Raw genomic sequence first — 14,547 nt, 5'->3', positions numbered from 1 at the left:
AATAGTTTCTAAATACTTGATTTTTCAGATTTTTGAAGAAAAAACTCTTTTTTCGTTTAATTGCTTAATTTACACTAAATAAAAAGTTTACAACAAAAATAAAAAGAGATAAAGAACAAAGATAAAAACAAACGTTACGATTTTTTCCCGCATTCTTTGCTGTTCGCAGTCTTCTTCCATTATACGAATTCCGTATAGGCCAAGTGGGTATGCTGACATGGATGCAATGAGTCCTATTATAGAATGAAATAAAAAGTAACATTATACACGAAAAGTAACTTATTTTTAATTCATAGCTTTTTTATCACATTGTTAACTGTATAATTAATATTCAATTAATAATTAAAAACATTTATTTGGATCGACTTAAGAGTTGAAAGTTTACCATAGTGATCGCCCCTTCCAAAATTTGTATACCGTATAACAGATCCATCTTTGGCATAACCTAAAAAGGCACTAATCCCAAACTTCTCAGCAACCTAAGGAGAAAAGTTATATTTCTGTTATGCATGTATAAGTCATTCATACACTAAATAATTGTTTTCTATACACTATACAAAATGTGGCTTAATATTTTTCGGAATACGAAGAGAAGCAGCCCAAACAATTGTGTGAAGGAGAACTTTATTTTAAGTTAACACCAAATCTAGCTTTTTACAGGTTGTGAGTTAAATATAAACATCTAAAGAGGAAAAAACTCACACCAATCTCACAAGCATTCACACCATGCTTCAATTCTTTTTTTTTACCAAAAACACAAATGTTGGCGCACTTTGGATAGCGTTAGTAAATTGTTTAAAATCCAGTACTAGTTAACACGAGTTTGTAGTTGTCTTCTACGCAGCTATACATATACGCGAAAAAATTGCCTTATAATATATATGTATGTTTTTTGTTTTGTAAAAAAGGCAATCATATTTTAATTTTGAAATCTCTGTGAACTGTAATAAATGATTTTATTCTGTATAATGTCTATTAGTAAGGCAGATTCGTGAAATATATGAATGAATCATACCTTTAATGATTTCACATAAAACTTGATACACATGTACCACACTAATGAATTTATAATTTTGGATGGAGGCCTAATAACAATAATATCGGACCTATAAGATTGAGGTCTCTAAAAAATTTTAATGCCCTATTTTGAATGATATCTATTAAAGAAATGACTAAATTTGATATTTTGCGCTTGCAATTATCTATTTTAATCATATATGTGTCAATTTGGGACAATGTATGTCACCTGCTCAATTTGCTCTCAGACCGTCACTATTACTCGTCAGTCATTTTTGTTTCTTAATGATTTTTGTAAAAAAGAGTGTTTCTTCTTATATATGTATATATATGTATATATATGTATAAATATGTATATATATGTGTATANATTCTCCTTCTGTTTTCGATTTGATTTCCATTTTCTAATTCCCTGTCTTTAGGACGTTGCTCTATGAGCCTATTTTTATGGATTTAAACAATTATAACAATTTAGCGCCTGATAAAAAATGTGTTTAATAATTAAATAATTCTTCATGTTGTACCCGGTACGGAGAGCCTAAATCAGAGGGGACATTCGGATCGACATCCTGCTACTCTGAAAGCAAAAGATTTTTTGAATTGCATTCTATTCCCGAAACTTTACCGTCTTATAAAGCGTGTGGTGATAAAAGATGCAAAACTCGCCCTAATATTGACAAAAAACATACTGTTCTTTATAATGCTAGCTCCAAATCTTTTTGTAAAATTAAAAATGTTATTTATATGTTAACTTGTGGTTTCCGTAATATGAAATATGTTGGACAAACTAGTAACTCACTTAATATTCGAATTAATCAACACCGTTCTGATATTAACAGTAATAAGACTATCAATAACTTGGAATTGAATCATTTTGTTCCGATTGTATCATTCTGATTTCAACAGTGTCAAAATTAATATTTTAGATATTATAGAGGATTTAGATTTAAGACTACAGAAAGAAAATTACTACATGCTTTTATACAACACAATTTTGCCGTATGGGCTAAACGATACCTTCCAACATACACAGATTAACTTTAATAACTCTTCAACTTATTCACTTTTTCATATTAAAGTTAAGCGTACAAATCGAGATAAACGGGGATCAAGAAGTAATAGAAACTCTCTTAATAGTGACAAATTAAATATAAATTTTCTTTCTAATATGGAAAAAGATTTTAATAAACATTATAATATTAAAGCAATTAAAGATTTAGTTTTATTAAGAATTATGATGAATTATTAAGAATTATGATGTATATAAGCTTTACGATCATATTATTAACTTTTCTTTTATTAATTTACATTTCAAAATTTTTTGTTTCGATCTTTTAAAAGCCAAAATGAGTAAAATTTCGCCAAATAAAAAGAAAAATTTAGATAATTTATATTTCGTTATTAACTTTCAAAATCCTATTTTCGATAAGATCAAATTTCATAATATTTTTTAAAATCTTAAAACTTTATTTCCATTAAAAGATTTTAACGTAATTAAAAGATTTAAATATAATAAATCTCTTGGTAGAACTATATTTAATTACAATGATATAAGCAAAAATTTAGGGAGTATTAATATATCCAATTATAAATGTCACTGTGAGGAAGAGAAATATTTTGATTTTGTTGATAAACATCATAAACATATTGTTACTGGTAATTTAAATATTATAGAAAATTTAGAACATAGGAATTTAATGATAAAAGGCACAAAATGTAGGCCCATTTACCATATATCAATCAATATAATTCTAAAAGACTTTCTCGATGATCTCAATAGTTTTTGTTTAAAGACATCAAATAGATTTTTTATACCTTTAGGTATGCTAACAGAATGGAAATGGGGTGTTTATTATTACTTTAGAAACTTTGTTTTCAATAATAAGGCTGATTTAAATAACAGTAACAATCCAACAAATTTTTCTAATATTGTTCAATCCTTTAAGCAACTTCAAAAAAAAATTTTAATTACTCCCATAGACAAAGCTAACAATAATTATGCAATCTTGTGTAAAAAATTCTATGTTGAACGAAATTAAAAAATAGTAAAAATTCTAAACTTAGTAATTTCAATAATAATATTGTCAGTAAAAAAATTTTAGCTTTATATAAGAGATTAAAAATTAAAATTAGCAATATACAATTTCTTTACTTAATTATCAGTCATAAATTTAATAAAATTCCTGTAAAATTTAGAATTATCACATGTGGATCTAATATTTATCTTACTAAACCTGGCACCATTTTCTCTAACTACTTAAATAAAATTATTAACAATATTTCTAAAGAAGGTTTCTCTTGGATTATCACCAATAATCAACCGATTTTAGATTTCTTTAAACATAATAAAATTAATTCTATTGCGACTTTTGATTTCCATGATCTTTTCAATAGCATTCCCCTTTCTAAACTAAAAGATGTCCTTTTGAATTATTACTATGATTTTAAAAATATCCTTTGTTGCGATTTTGATTATTCGGAAATTCTGATTAATTTTTGTCTTTTTAATAATTATCTTTACAATGGAAGGGATATATTTCTTCAAATTGATGGAATACCATAAGGATCTAATTATTTATCTCTCTTAGCTAACTTATTTTTGCATTATTATGAAAAAAATTATACTCTTAGTATTAAATTTGTTTTTAGATATATTGATGACTTAATTATCTTTAATTTTCAAGATTATATTAAATGATATTTAAATGATTAATGATATTTATCATTAAATGATATTTTATTAAATGATATTTATCCCGGGGAATTAATCTTGCTTCGTAATCATGATGATAATATTAATTTCAATTTTTTGGATTTGGGTATTATAAAAGAAGAAAATATCTGCTTTGTTGATTTATACGATAAAAGAAATGATTTTAATTTTAATATAAATAAACTAATTACTTGGAATTCTCATGTTTCTAGGAGCATCTATTTAAATACTACTTTTAATGAAATGAATAGAATTAAAAGAATATGTAGTAATATTTATTTATCCAAAAATCAAATCGATAAAATCTTTCAAAATTTGATAAAAAACAATGGATACGCAACTAAAGTGATAAAATTCTATAAAAAATCATTGAGTTAATCGTGTATTATTGTAGATATATTTACCAAAAATTTTCTTTGTTTATTTATTTAATTTTCCCATGTGCAAATCCATTGCGGGTAAATCCGTGGCCTAAGTTTTTTATTTGTTAATTTGTATAATTTTTCCATGTGCAAATCGATTTCGGGCACATCCGTGGTCAAAATTATTTATTAAAAATGTCTTTATTAATTTATACAATTTTTCCATGTGCAAATCCATTTCGGGCAAATCCATGGCTAAAATTATGTGCAAAACAGGCAATTCATGTTTCTTTCTTTTTTCTATTTTATATTTCTTCTTAAATAAATATTTTATTTCTAAAATTATTTATAGTCAACTTCTTTAAATTATCCTGTGTAATATTACCTTGCGCACATCCATTTCGGGTCCATCCTTGGTAACTAACAAATCAAACGCACTTCAGTAATGCAGCGAGAACGCACTTTAAACAATATTCCTCTAGTTACGCTCAATTGGGTATAATATAGCCTACGTCACAGGTTGTGTTGTTCCTACTAAATTTAACCCATGAACGGCATTTTCTGCGAGCCTAACTTCAAGCCACAAATAAACAAACGAAGTGTTCGATCGTTTAAATAGCTGCTCGCCAGATTTTATTGCATTATAAAGAAAAGTTATTGAAACTAAATACAACTAAATNATACATCCACATATATATATGAATTTCTTCTAAACAGGCATGTGGTTTTTTTTAATATTTTCCAATGTATTTTTTAAGCTGAAGTGAATGAACATGACCAATCTCGAGGCGATTGGACTAATAATTTAGAAATTTTAAGAATTTTATGAACAAAAAGTACAAATTGGTACTTTTAAATATTTAAGCTTCTGATACTGCTATATAAACAAGCGAGGTATTGTTTCTTTTGTGTTTCTTTGTGCTGAATAGAAGACTATACACAAGTCAGTTGAACAAATAATGCAAAAATTAAAAGAAAATTATGCATATAAAGTACTTTTTTGACACATACTTGTGTATACACTTTACATTGTTATTCCGGGACTATCTGAATGTAAGGTTTACTTTGCGATTGAGTTTCATGCACTTAATTGAATGAGATAAATGAATAGTTTTGAAGTTATAAGGGCTTACTTCATAATAAGTGCAATTCTAAAATAGAACTTTTCATACAAAAAATTCCATTTTAACTTTTAAAATGCCACTCCTTTTGATTCGTATTTGTTTTCATTCGAGTAAGAGAAAAATGCATACGATACAATATCTCACTTATAGCAATGTAAGGTGAGTAAATAAGTGAAGTATAAAATTGTACATTTTGTACACAAGACCCTAATAACATTTTACTATTTATTTGATCGATTCCTGTACTGTAGCATTAAATTCAGCATTAAAAATTGCATCGATAAATTTATGTCCATATAGTCCCTGGATGTACGTGTCGAAAGTAGTTTTTAATTATTAAAACTTATGCAATGTTTGAACTATTTGTTTTATTGCTTGTGAATACCCTCATTCTATTCCATGTGAAAAAAATGCATAAATGATGTTTAGATAGTAATGTGAGATGCGAAAATAGGGACAAGTTTGGGTTTCAGTCATAAAACCCTTTATCATTCTAAATTATTGATCAGATCATCTCGGCATTAATTCAGCACAAAAAAAAATATCTCAGAAACAATGCCTATCTAGAAGAAATTCAATTCTGACCTTCAAATCACAGAGGAGAGTTTTCCGATATACTGGTTACTAGATTTATGAGTGAAATTCTTTAAGTTAGAAAATAAAAGTGAAAAATAAGTTTTTATAAGAAAGTAATACGTACTTCAGGTTTTGCAGTAGTTTTAAACAAGCGATCCAATGCATAAAATTCTCGAAAAGCATGAGCCTGAAATTAAAAAATTGTATCACAGATTTTTTTTGAAATGGCAACATTTTGTTTCTGAATTACTTTTTATAGTTATAAATATTAGTGGTAAATTGTTTTTGAAAAAATTGTATTGTCTTAAAATGCATGCGACATGCAATAATAATAAAACAGGAGAAGTTATGTTACTAACTGTAAAACATTACTTTTCAGTTTGGTCGAAAATAACCGACAACTTTTAAAAAGCGTGATGCAATAAATGCCTGATGTAAAAAAAGTGTTACATAGACTAAAGTAAAAAATAAAAAAAAACGTGAATAATGCACCAATTAAGTACCGAAATAAGCATACTATTGTTTCGGTTCTCTAGACAAAAAAAAAACCTCTTATGTCTAAACAACTAATGATATTAGAAAAGTAAAGAGATGAGCACGCGCAAAGTGGCTTATCCAATCAGGACATAGGAACAAGTTTGACCAAGAAAAAGAAGGGTAATAAGAAACAGGTGTGAGGGTGTTTGCAGTAACCACAGTGGGGGAGATTAAATTAGAATAGATTTTCATAGATTAGGAAAAGTTGTAGGATATTATAAATATCTTTGGAGTTGTTCCTGGAATTCGAGTAAAATTCATAAGACAGGTGCTCCTTTTAGACTCATTGTTTCTAATGTCTGCACCGTTTCTTATAAATTAGATAAGCAGCTTGTTTTAGTTTTATCCCCTTATCTATAATGTTTTATTCCCCTTTTATTTCAAAAACTCGTATGATTTTGTCAATGAGCTTTGTACCGTCAAACCTAATAAAAACATAAATTCATACATCCACAGATAAGAAAATGGATGACTTTATGATCCGACAGATTTAACGTGCACCAGTTTTCGACCGGTTAGATTCGAACTCCCGTTCTCACGAATATGAGTCTAGCTCCCTGCCAACCAGGCTATACCGGCTTCCAAAATTTGTTCTCATAGGTATCTTCACAATGAAGAGATCATTTATCTTAAAGCTATCACTATTGACCATGAACTTTCTTCCAATATTATTGATTCCATTTATAAGAAATTAATCGCACAATCCAAAAACTCCTCCGAATATGGCAAAAAAGAGCATATGAAATTATTCCGAAAGTATTCAAGTTTTAATTTAAGCAGTTGCCGGTAGTTAGCAGTAACATGTACCACTGAAGCCAGTTGCAGTAAAGAAAAATGGCGTTTACAGGCGGAGGGAATTATGAAATTTCATGTGTTTTAGCATCTTAATTATTTGGGAGTTTATAAATCGAAACTATGAGAAGAAAGAATTTTCAACATTTTTTTTTTAAAATAGTCAATCGGTTTTTCTTTTTTAAATTTACTTTTAATTGATGCAAAAAGAGAATCTAGCGAAGCTGTACTTTCATAAAGCACTGTTGTATATTTACGACCAGAGAAGAATTGAAATATGTAATAATTATACCGAAAAATTGAAGTAATTTTATAACAATATAATAATTTTTTTGTGTGGGTGAAATATTTACCTCTCGAAAGCTTGCCTCTGCTTTCTTGATGTGATAGTTTTTGGCTGTAAGATAAAATACAGAGAAAAGATATATTAAATCATAAAATATAGTAAATATCAGTATATATTATTTTATGACTGTCTTTGAACTGCCGACCCAAATTTGAATTTACGGCTACCAGTGTGAATTGGTATAAGCAACTCACACTGATGTGGGACTGCTGATGGCTGGTAAAAATGAAATAAACCTCCGACTGATGGCTAATAAAAATGAAAACTAGTCTCAGTAGCCTTGTAATTTCTTTACCCAATCCAGATGGCAAAGAATCTTCTGGATCAGTACCCCCGGAGGTATTGATTTGTTATGGGAAGTTGGAGGACTTTGTGATCCCAACAGATTTAACGTGCATTAGTCACCATTTAATACACGGGGATTCTTCGGCAGTCTGGATTCGAACTGCCATCTTCACGAACACGAGTTCAATCCTTTACCAATTAGGCCATCCCGGCCCAAGATCAATATATTTTATATTTCATTTTATAACCGTCGTTGAACACACTTTTTGGGCTTACGACTATGTATGTCCAACTCCGTAGCCTTGCAATTTTGCACCCAATCGAGTAGACAGGAGAACTCCTGGATCAAGTATTGGGAGAAATTTTCCTTCACAGAGGACTTCTTGGTGGAACTAACCCACATTTGCGTTACATGGAGAGGAAAACCGCGAATGGCGAAATACGCAAAAAGTAAAATTTACATTAAGGTGTCCAAGCTTTGGACCGCTCTCCTGGCCAATCTATGGGGACCCTATTTCCCTGATAGCAGCCACCCTCTATATTTTAGGGGTCAAAAATCCGAATCCGTCAAAAAAAAAGTTATGTTTATTCAGGGAAAGTACGTTATTGTGTCCGATTTCGTAACTTAAAATATCATCTGCTCTAATTAGTTAGCGTATTTGAGATCATCCCTTCGAACCATCAAGAATGAGTCTTAGAACGTGAAGCTCATTACATTTGATCATTAGATCAAATGTAATTTAAGGTGATCAGTGCTTTTTTTTCTTCTTTAGCTTACTGTACATTGTAGACTTCTTGATACACGATCAAGTAATTATTTTCTTACTTCAAACTGCAATTTTTTTTTTTTTACTTTCCCTAATGGAAAAAATAAGTAAATGAATTTTGAGAATCATTGTAACGACCAATTATCTAGGAATATTTGCATCTTAAAGCTAAAAATATATTTTTTGAACTTACATTTTAACCACTTCAGCAAGTGCGGATCTGTATCATTGGGTGTTAGTATATCAGCCACGTTTTTCTTAAACTGTAACATAGGGAAAAAAGAATTATAATGAAGCAGTTTCCATGTATTCAAAAATAATATTAATAATATTTTTCTGCAATCTTAAGTATGAAAATATAATGAAACAAAAGTTAAGAACAAAATTTAATTTAAAAACAAAGAGTTAAAGTAAGAAAAGCGCTGAAAAGCTGCAAAAACCAAAATTGTCTTAATTATCAAAGAATCTTCGTAATCTGAACAACAGGAACATTTTATTTACTGTTTTTAGACAACTCCAACGCTTTTTAAAAATCGTTAAGATATTAAGAAATATTTTTATTTTTTCTTGCTTGTGATACTTAAATATTCATGAATACAAGAACTAAAATTTAAAGCCTAAATATGAGAGCAAATATATTTTGATTATTTGATTATAAGACTCACCTAAGCTACAACACTTATTTAGAATATAAGAGCAAAAAAGCAATTACGCAACTTAAAACTTTCATTCTCACAATATTCACATAAACATAATTTTAAGTTACCTACTTAAGACATTTATATCTTGTATTTAACATGGTAAAATCTTAACAAATAAAATGGTTTTCAATTAAGAAGTTAATAGGAAGTTTATACTGCAGTTATATTTATTCGCAAATTGGAGAAAAGCAACACCAATGTTATTCTATGGGCAGTTCAAAACAACATTAAATCGACAATTTTTAAGATAATAACGTTCTGGTTTTTGGAAATGAAAGAAATTTTTTTTTATATCCAATGAGCTGCACAATCGGTCTTGCCGATGAGCAGACCTAGTGCGTTCTCCAGAGGTGGTATCCACTCTTTCAGGACCACCACAATGGGTGAGATACGTCATGTTAATTTGGACGTCTAGTTTCTGCAACACTAGATGGCAGCACCGAGACTCCATTTGGATGCTAAAGTGCACTAGTCTTTAACATTTGAAAATTAAGGCTAAATTTTTATCTTTCATTTAAAGAAAAAGAACTGAATTATTTTTAAATTGGACAGAGGAAAATTAGTTTTAAGACATCACAAAATTTGAACTTCAAATCGAAGCTAACTGAGTTAGTTATACTGCTGCTACCTACAACTCAAAAAAATTTTTTAGCAAATATTTATTATTTTTTATTATTTTATTTAATAATGGTCGAAAAAATTTTGAATTGTAAGGTATAGAATTTTTGCATCATTTTAAAGAACATAATTTTACATGGTAAAATAGAAAATTTGAAAAAAATCGGTTGAATAGTTTCTGAGAAATCGAATTTTAAACATCTGACTTTTCCTTTTTTTTTTTCTTCTTTTTCTTACGCACTGTCAAAATAATAGTACTTACCCCTAAACAAAGTGATGATTACGAAATATTTAAGCACTTATTTATAGCGTTAATTATCCGTGCCTCATTATAAATTGAAAACATTGAACGATTTTATAATTTAGAAACAATAAATTCTCAAATAGGAAACTCTTTTTACTGTTTATCTGATTTCCACAACACAACGGACAACCCCATTGTGCTTGTAGGAGGTATTGGCTAGACACGTACCAGTGAAACAAATCAAAAATAAAAATTTAGCCAAATCGTGTTTGCAAAATAAGCGATTTCTTTGAAAATTATGAAAAAAAGTCTCTTCTTTTAAAGATCAAAATCTGAATTATTCTAAATGACGATGCCGACATATTTACCAGGATCAAATTATAAAATAGATTCCTCGTGAATAGTAAAAAATTGATTTCATACTCTTATTTAATTTTTTCTATAAAAAACAGGTGTTCGAAAATTTGTAAATTTTAATTTATATGTATTGTTATTAGTTATATGTTGCACAAAATATTATCATGATTAAGTTTCATTTTTTATGAACATTAAACGTAATACAAATAAAAATCGTCTCCCCCCCCAACTGCCAAGATATTGGTATCAAGATTTGAGAAATTTACCTGCTTTAAAACTTCCAACTCCACAGCAGCCATTTCCTCACTTTTTATCTTTATTTATAGTGAACCTGCAACAAGAATGATTAAACATTTAGATTCAATTAAACGAAAATACATCATTAAAAGATCATACTTTTATTCTTTGTGGCAGAAAAACATTTAATGGTACTTTTAACGAGAGTTGATTACAATTGATAACAGAATTTTCTGTCATTAAACATTTTATCTGTGACTATTTACCGAAAGCAAAAGTTTTTTTTTATTAAGGATTTTGTAGAATGATGTTTATGTATTCATCTTTAGTTATAAAGAAAATTTCATGAAATAAATTCCAGGATGATACCAATTGTGTTTCTAAAAACAACAACTATTGTATATATACTTGATTGAAAAAAAGTTTTAGAAACCACAAACAAAAGTTGAGTTCGCTTCCTTAACTTTACATTTACTTTTGCAGAATTAAAGAAATTATTGCTACTATGATGTAACAATAATGTGTCATGAGCGCAATCAAGCAATTAGAGAGCAAAAAAAGCGAAGAAAGCAGTCAAAATAAATACACAAACTAAATCCTTTCTACCTCCAGACTGGGCTGGGTATAGGGTTTACAGGCCCCAGGACAAAATTTATTGAAGGCCCTTTCCTAAAAGATGAAAAGTCTATCTTAATTTGTGAGCGTATTAACAAATATTTTTTTAAATAATGATTGATCTCTTGATTTTTGAAATATCAACTCTCACTAATATACAAAAACATGAATGCCAATATTTTTGTGCTTTTTACCACGTTTATATAAACTTGCCTTCGTGTATGTCTGTCCGGGTGGAATTTTGTAATCGATTTTAAACTAACTTCCCGACTAGCTTCAAACTTCAAATTTGGTACATAGTTCAGAATTGGATGACAATGCATGAAAATGAAGAGAAAAAAGGCATACAAAGTAAAATAAAATTAAAATTTAAAAAAAAAATTATTATAATTAAGTTCTCAATTTTTGCTGGTTCATATTTTTATTAAGATGAACTACATGAGAAATATTTATAAGCTAAATTTGTAAATAGTATTGCAACTGTATAGTATTGCATTGTAATGTATTTCAAATATATATGAATGAAAATAAAAAAGAACCCATGATTAATATCTAGAACAGGGGTTTCCAACTTACATGAGGCCGGAGGCCACAATTAAGAACACAAATCAAATGGCGGGCTGTAACTTTATCATAATTTTGTGTAGGACTCCTTATGTTTGAAGGAACATTAAATATTACTGTCAGATTTTTACCAAGTTGTACAAAACAAAAGTACTGAATTACAAATTAAAATAAGAAGTAGATTTAAAAATATTTAGTTGCATATTAATAATATTTTTAAAAATATTAAATAAGTAATAAAAATTCGGGCTACAATAACTTTAATATGCACCTATTAAACAATTAATGTGCGACAGATATCTAATTGTTATGATATAAAACTTTAAAAAAGTTGGCATTAAAACTTACCTAGTAGCACACAAAATATTCAATGAGAAAATTCAGGTTTGTCTGCTGCAACCACCAGAGGATGGATATTTACATTTTAAATTTAAAATTTACAAATGTGTGTGTAAATATTTTCGTCCAAAATGAGTGGTTTCAAAAAGTTAAATCGGAGAATTTCTTCGAGAAAATTTCTAATACGCACATGCTAAATTATATTCCCAAAATACCAAAAAATGAAATAAAAAAGAGCAACATACACGATTATTTTTGTATTTGAATAAATATTTTCTTGGATGCAAAACCTGAGAAATAAACTTCTTTGCATTGTTGGTGTGCAAAATTTCACAGAAACGAAGAAATTAGATTTTCATTAACGAAAAAAGTATTTCAAACCCATATAGATTTTTTACGAAAATCGTCCGCAAAAAAATGACAAATAATATAGTTTAATTCGCGGGCCACAAAAAAAGGCTTCGCGGGCCGGATGCGGCCCCCGGGCCGCCAGTTGGAAACCCTTGATCTAGAAGAAGAAAAAATTTATTTCCCTTCCTTGTTAAAAATTTTTAACGGGGCTTTCAACAGTTTCATTGTCCCCACCATATAACCAATTAATTCCCGACATTGTCTCTGAACACATTTCTTTTGAATCTGTTGATATAGCATAGTGAAATGATCAAGGACCTCATAAGGAAAAAACTGAAACTAATTTTTAAAGTGAAGTTTCGAATTGCAATCCACTAACTCAATAACAGCATGGTTTCTCTCTCTTCTTATTCAAACATACAATGAGAAGGAAGAGTGTGATTAATTAGTTTCAGACAATGCGACCATTTAACGCCTACAATTTTCAAAAGAAAACTCAAAAGGGTGCACAAACCTTTCAATGAACCGCAAAACAATAGTATTGCACTTAAAATGCTTTTATGAGATCATAATTTAGAGACGTTTGCTATAAGAGACTATAATTATATATCGCGTGCGGCATTATCCTTCCTTCCTTGTTTGTCTCAATTGTATTCAGAAAGCAACAACACTCAAATGGTGAAATCTGGAAAAAGCCAATAGTTATGAGAATTATGGCTCTTGAAATGAATAGTTCAAGGTATCTTGATTACATCTTTGTCCACATTTTAAGTTAATTTGACGTAAAAATTTAAAGAAGGGAAGAATGGGAAATGGAATGATCTTGAATACCAATTAGAACCAGAAACGTTAGGAGACTTTGCAAGACCCTTAAAATATTCGCTTTTTCGGGTGATTACAGAAAAAGGAATTATTTAAAACCGCAGATAGTTGCCTATATTAATGAAATAAAAAATTATTTTATTTCTTTTTCGAATTACGTTCTCGAAAAAAATTTTGCAACTATTCTTTTTCTTTCAAATTTTATACAAGTTTTTTTTTTTTTTTTTTTNTTTTTTTTTTTTTTTTTTTTTTTTTTTTTTTTTTTTTTTTGTATTATATGCACAACACTGGTGTTCTTAAAAAGTAAAAAATTTTGCGTTTAAAAGCTCTGCTTAAGTAAGGATCTTAAAATGTTGAAATTAGTCATATTTTCTAAATCTGTATTTTGATTTACATGAAGTTTTTTTTTCTTTTTTTTTTTTTTTTACGCTTAAACCTTTTCTATGCTTTCATATGATGGACTCTATAGAACAGAATCTATGTCATAAAATAGATGACAAGGTTTCCCAATTTTCAACAGTAAAAGAAAATTTTAAAGAAAATAAAATTTTCATAATCTTCAAGTAAATTAAATATCTTCTGCAGTCTTCGAGAAAAAAAAGAGCCCTGTCAAAAAGACCCCACTTGCACTTTTTTGAGAGCTCTGTTTCAACTTATTTAAAATAGACAAAATTGAAAAAATGTGTTTTAAAAATTTGCAAAAGATAACGGCAAAAATCATTATAAACCTTATCTTATTACAACGATATTCTTCCTCGAACAACATTATTTTAATCAAATTTTCATCTTAACTAAACAAAATTGCTTTGGAAACTTACTAATCAAAGGATAACTTATTAATAATTCAGATAGTAACATAATAATTCCGTCAAATCAATAATTCAATAAATGCATCATAAGCTCCAAAATGTTAAAAAAAATGATAAATTATGTTTGTGATAAGTTATGTAATAATTTTAAAAAATTGCCTTTCCATTCATTTGAGTAATATTTCTGTTCACATAATTATAAATATTTGTCTAAATAATTTTCATAAGATCAAAAATCTCCTTTTTTTTACTTTTAATCTAAGGACCTAACAAATCTTTCATATTACCAGATATATATGCACTGAGTACAGTAATAGTATATACACTGAGGTGATAAAAGTTAGGGGATAGAAGGAATATATATATATATA

The 14,547-nt window shown here is 28.5% G+C and overlaps 1 protein-coding gene across 2 annotated transcripts in view; it reads right to left on the bottom strand.

The window, feature by feature from the left end:
• Positions 1-14,547, bottom strand: part of LOC107437193 (SEC14-like protein 2) — a 37,801-nt gene that overhangs the window by 17,020 nt on the left and 6,234 nt on the right. For both annotated transcript variants that reach the window (XM_016049110.4, XM_016049109.4), the window contains exons 2-7: positions 10,706-10,770; positions 8,713-8,782; positions 7,475-7,518; positions 5,917-5,979; positions 386-479; positions 139-233 (exon numbers count right to left, since the gene is read on the bottom strand). In XM_016049110.4, coding sequence (XP_015904596.1) covers positions 139-233; positions 386-479; positions 5,917-5,979; positions 7,475-7,518; positions 8,713-8,782; positions 10,706-10,738 — 399 coding nt within the window. In that variant the 5' untranslated portion in view covers positions 10,739-10,770. The remainder of the gene's footprint in view (positions 1-138; positions 234-385; positions 480-5,916; positions 5,980-7,474; positions 7,519-8,712; positions 8,783-10,705; positions 10,771-14,547) is intronic.

Source organism: Parasteatoda tepidariorum, chromosome 4 (assembly GCF_043381705.1).
Source record: "Parasteatoda tepidariorum isolate YZ-2023 chromosome 4, CAS_Ptep_4.0, whole genome shotgun sequence".
In the NCBI taxonomy this organism is placed as follows: Eukaryota; Metazoa; Arthropoda; class Arachnida; order Araneae; family Theridiidae; genus Parasteatoda; species Parasteatoda tepidariorum.
This window is presented reverse-complemented; position numbering and strand designations above follow the sequence as displayed.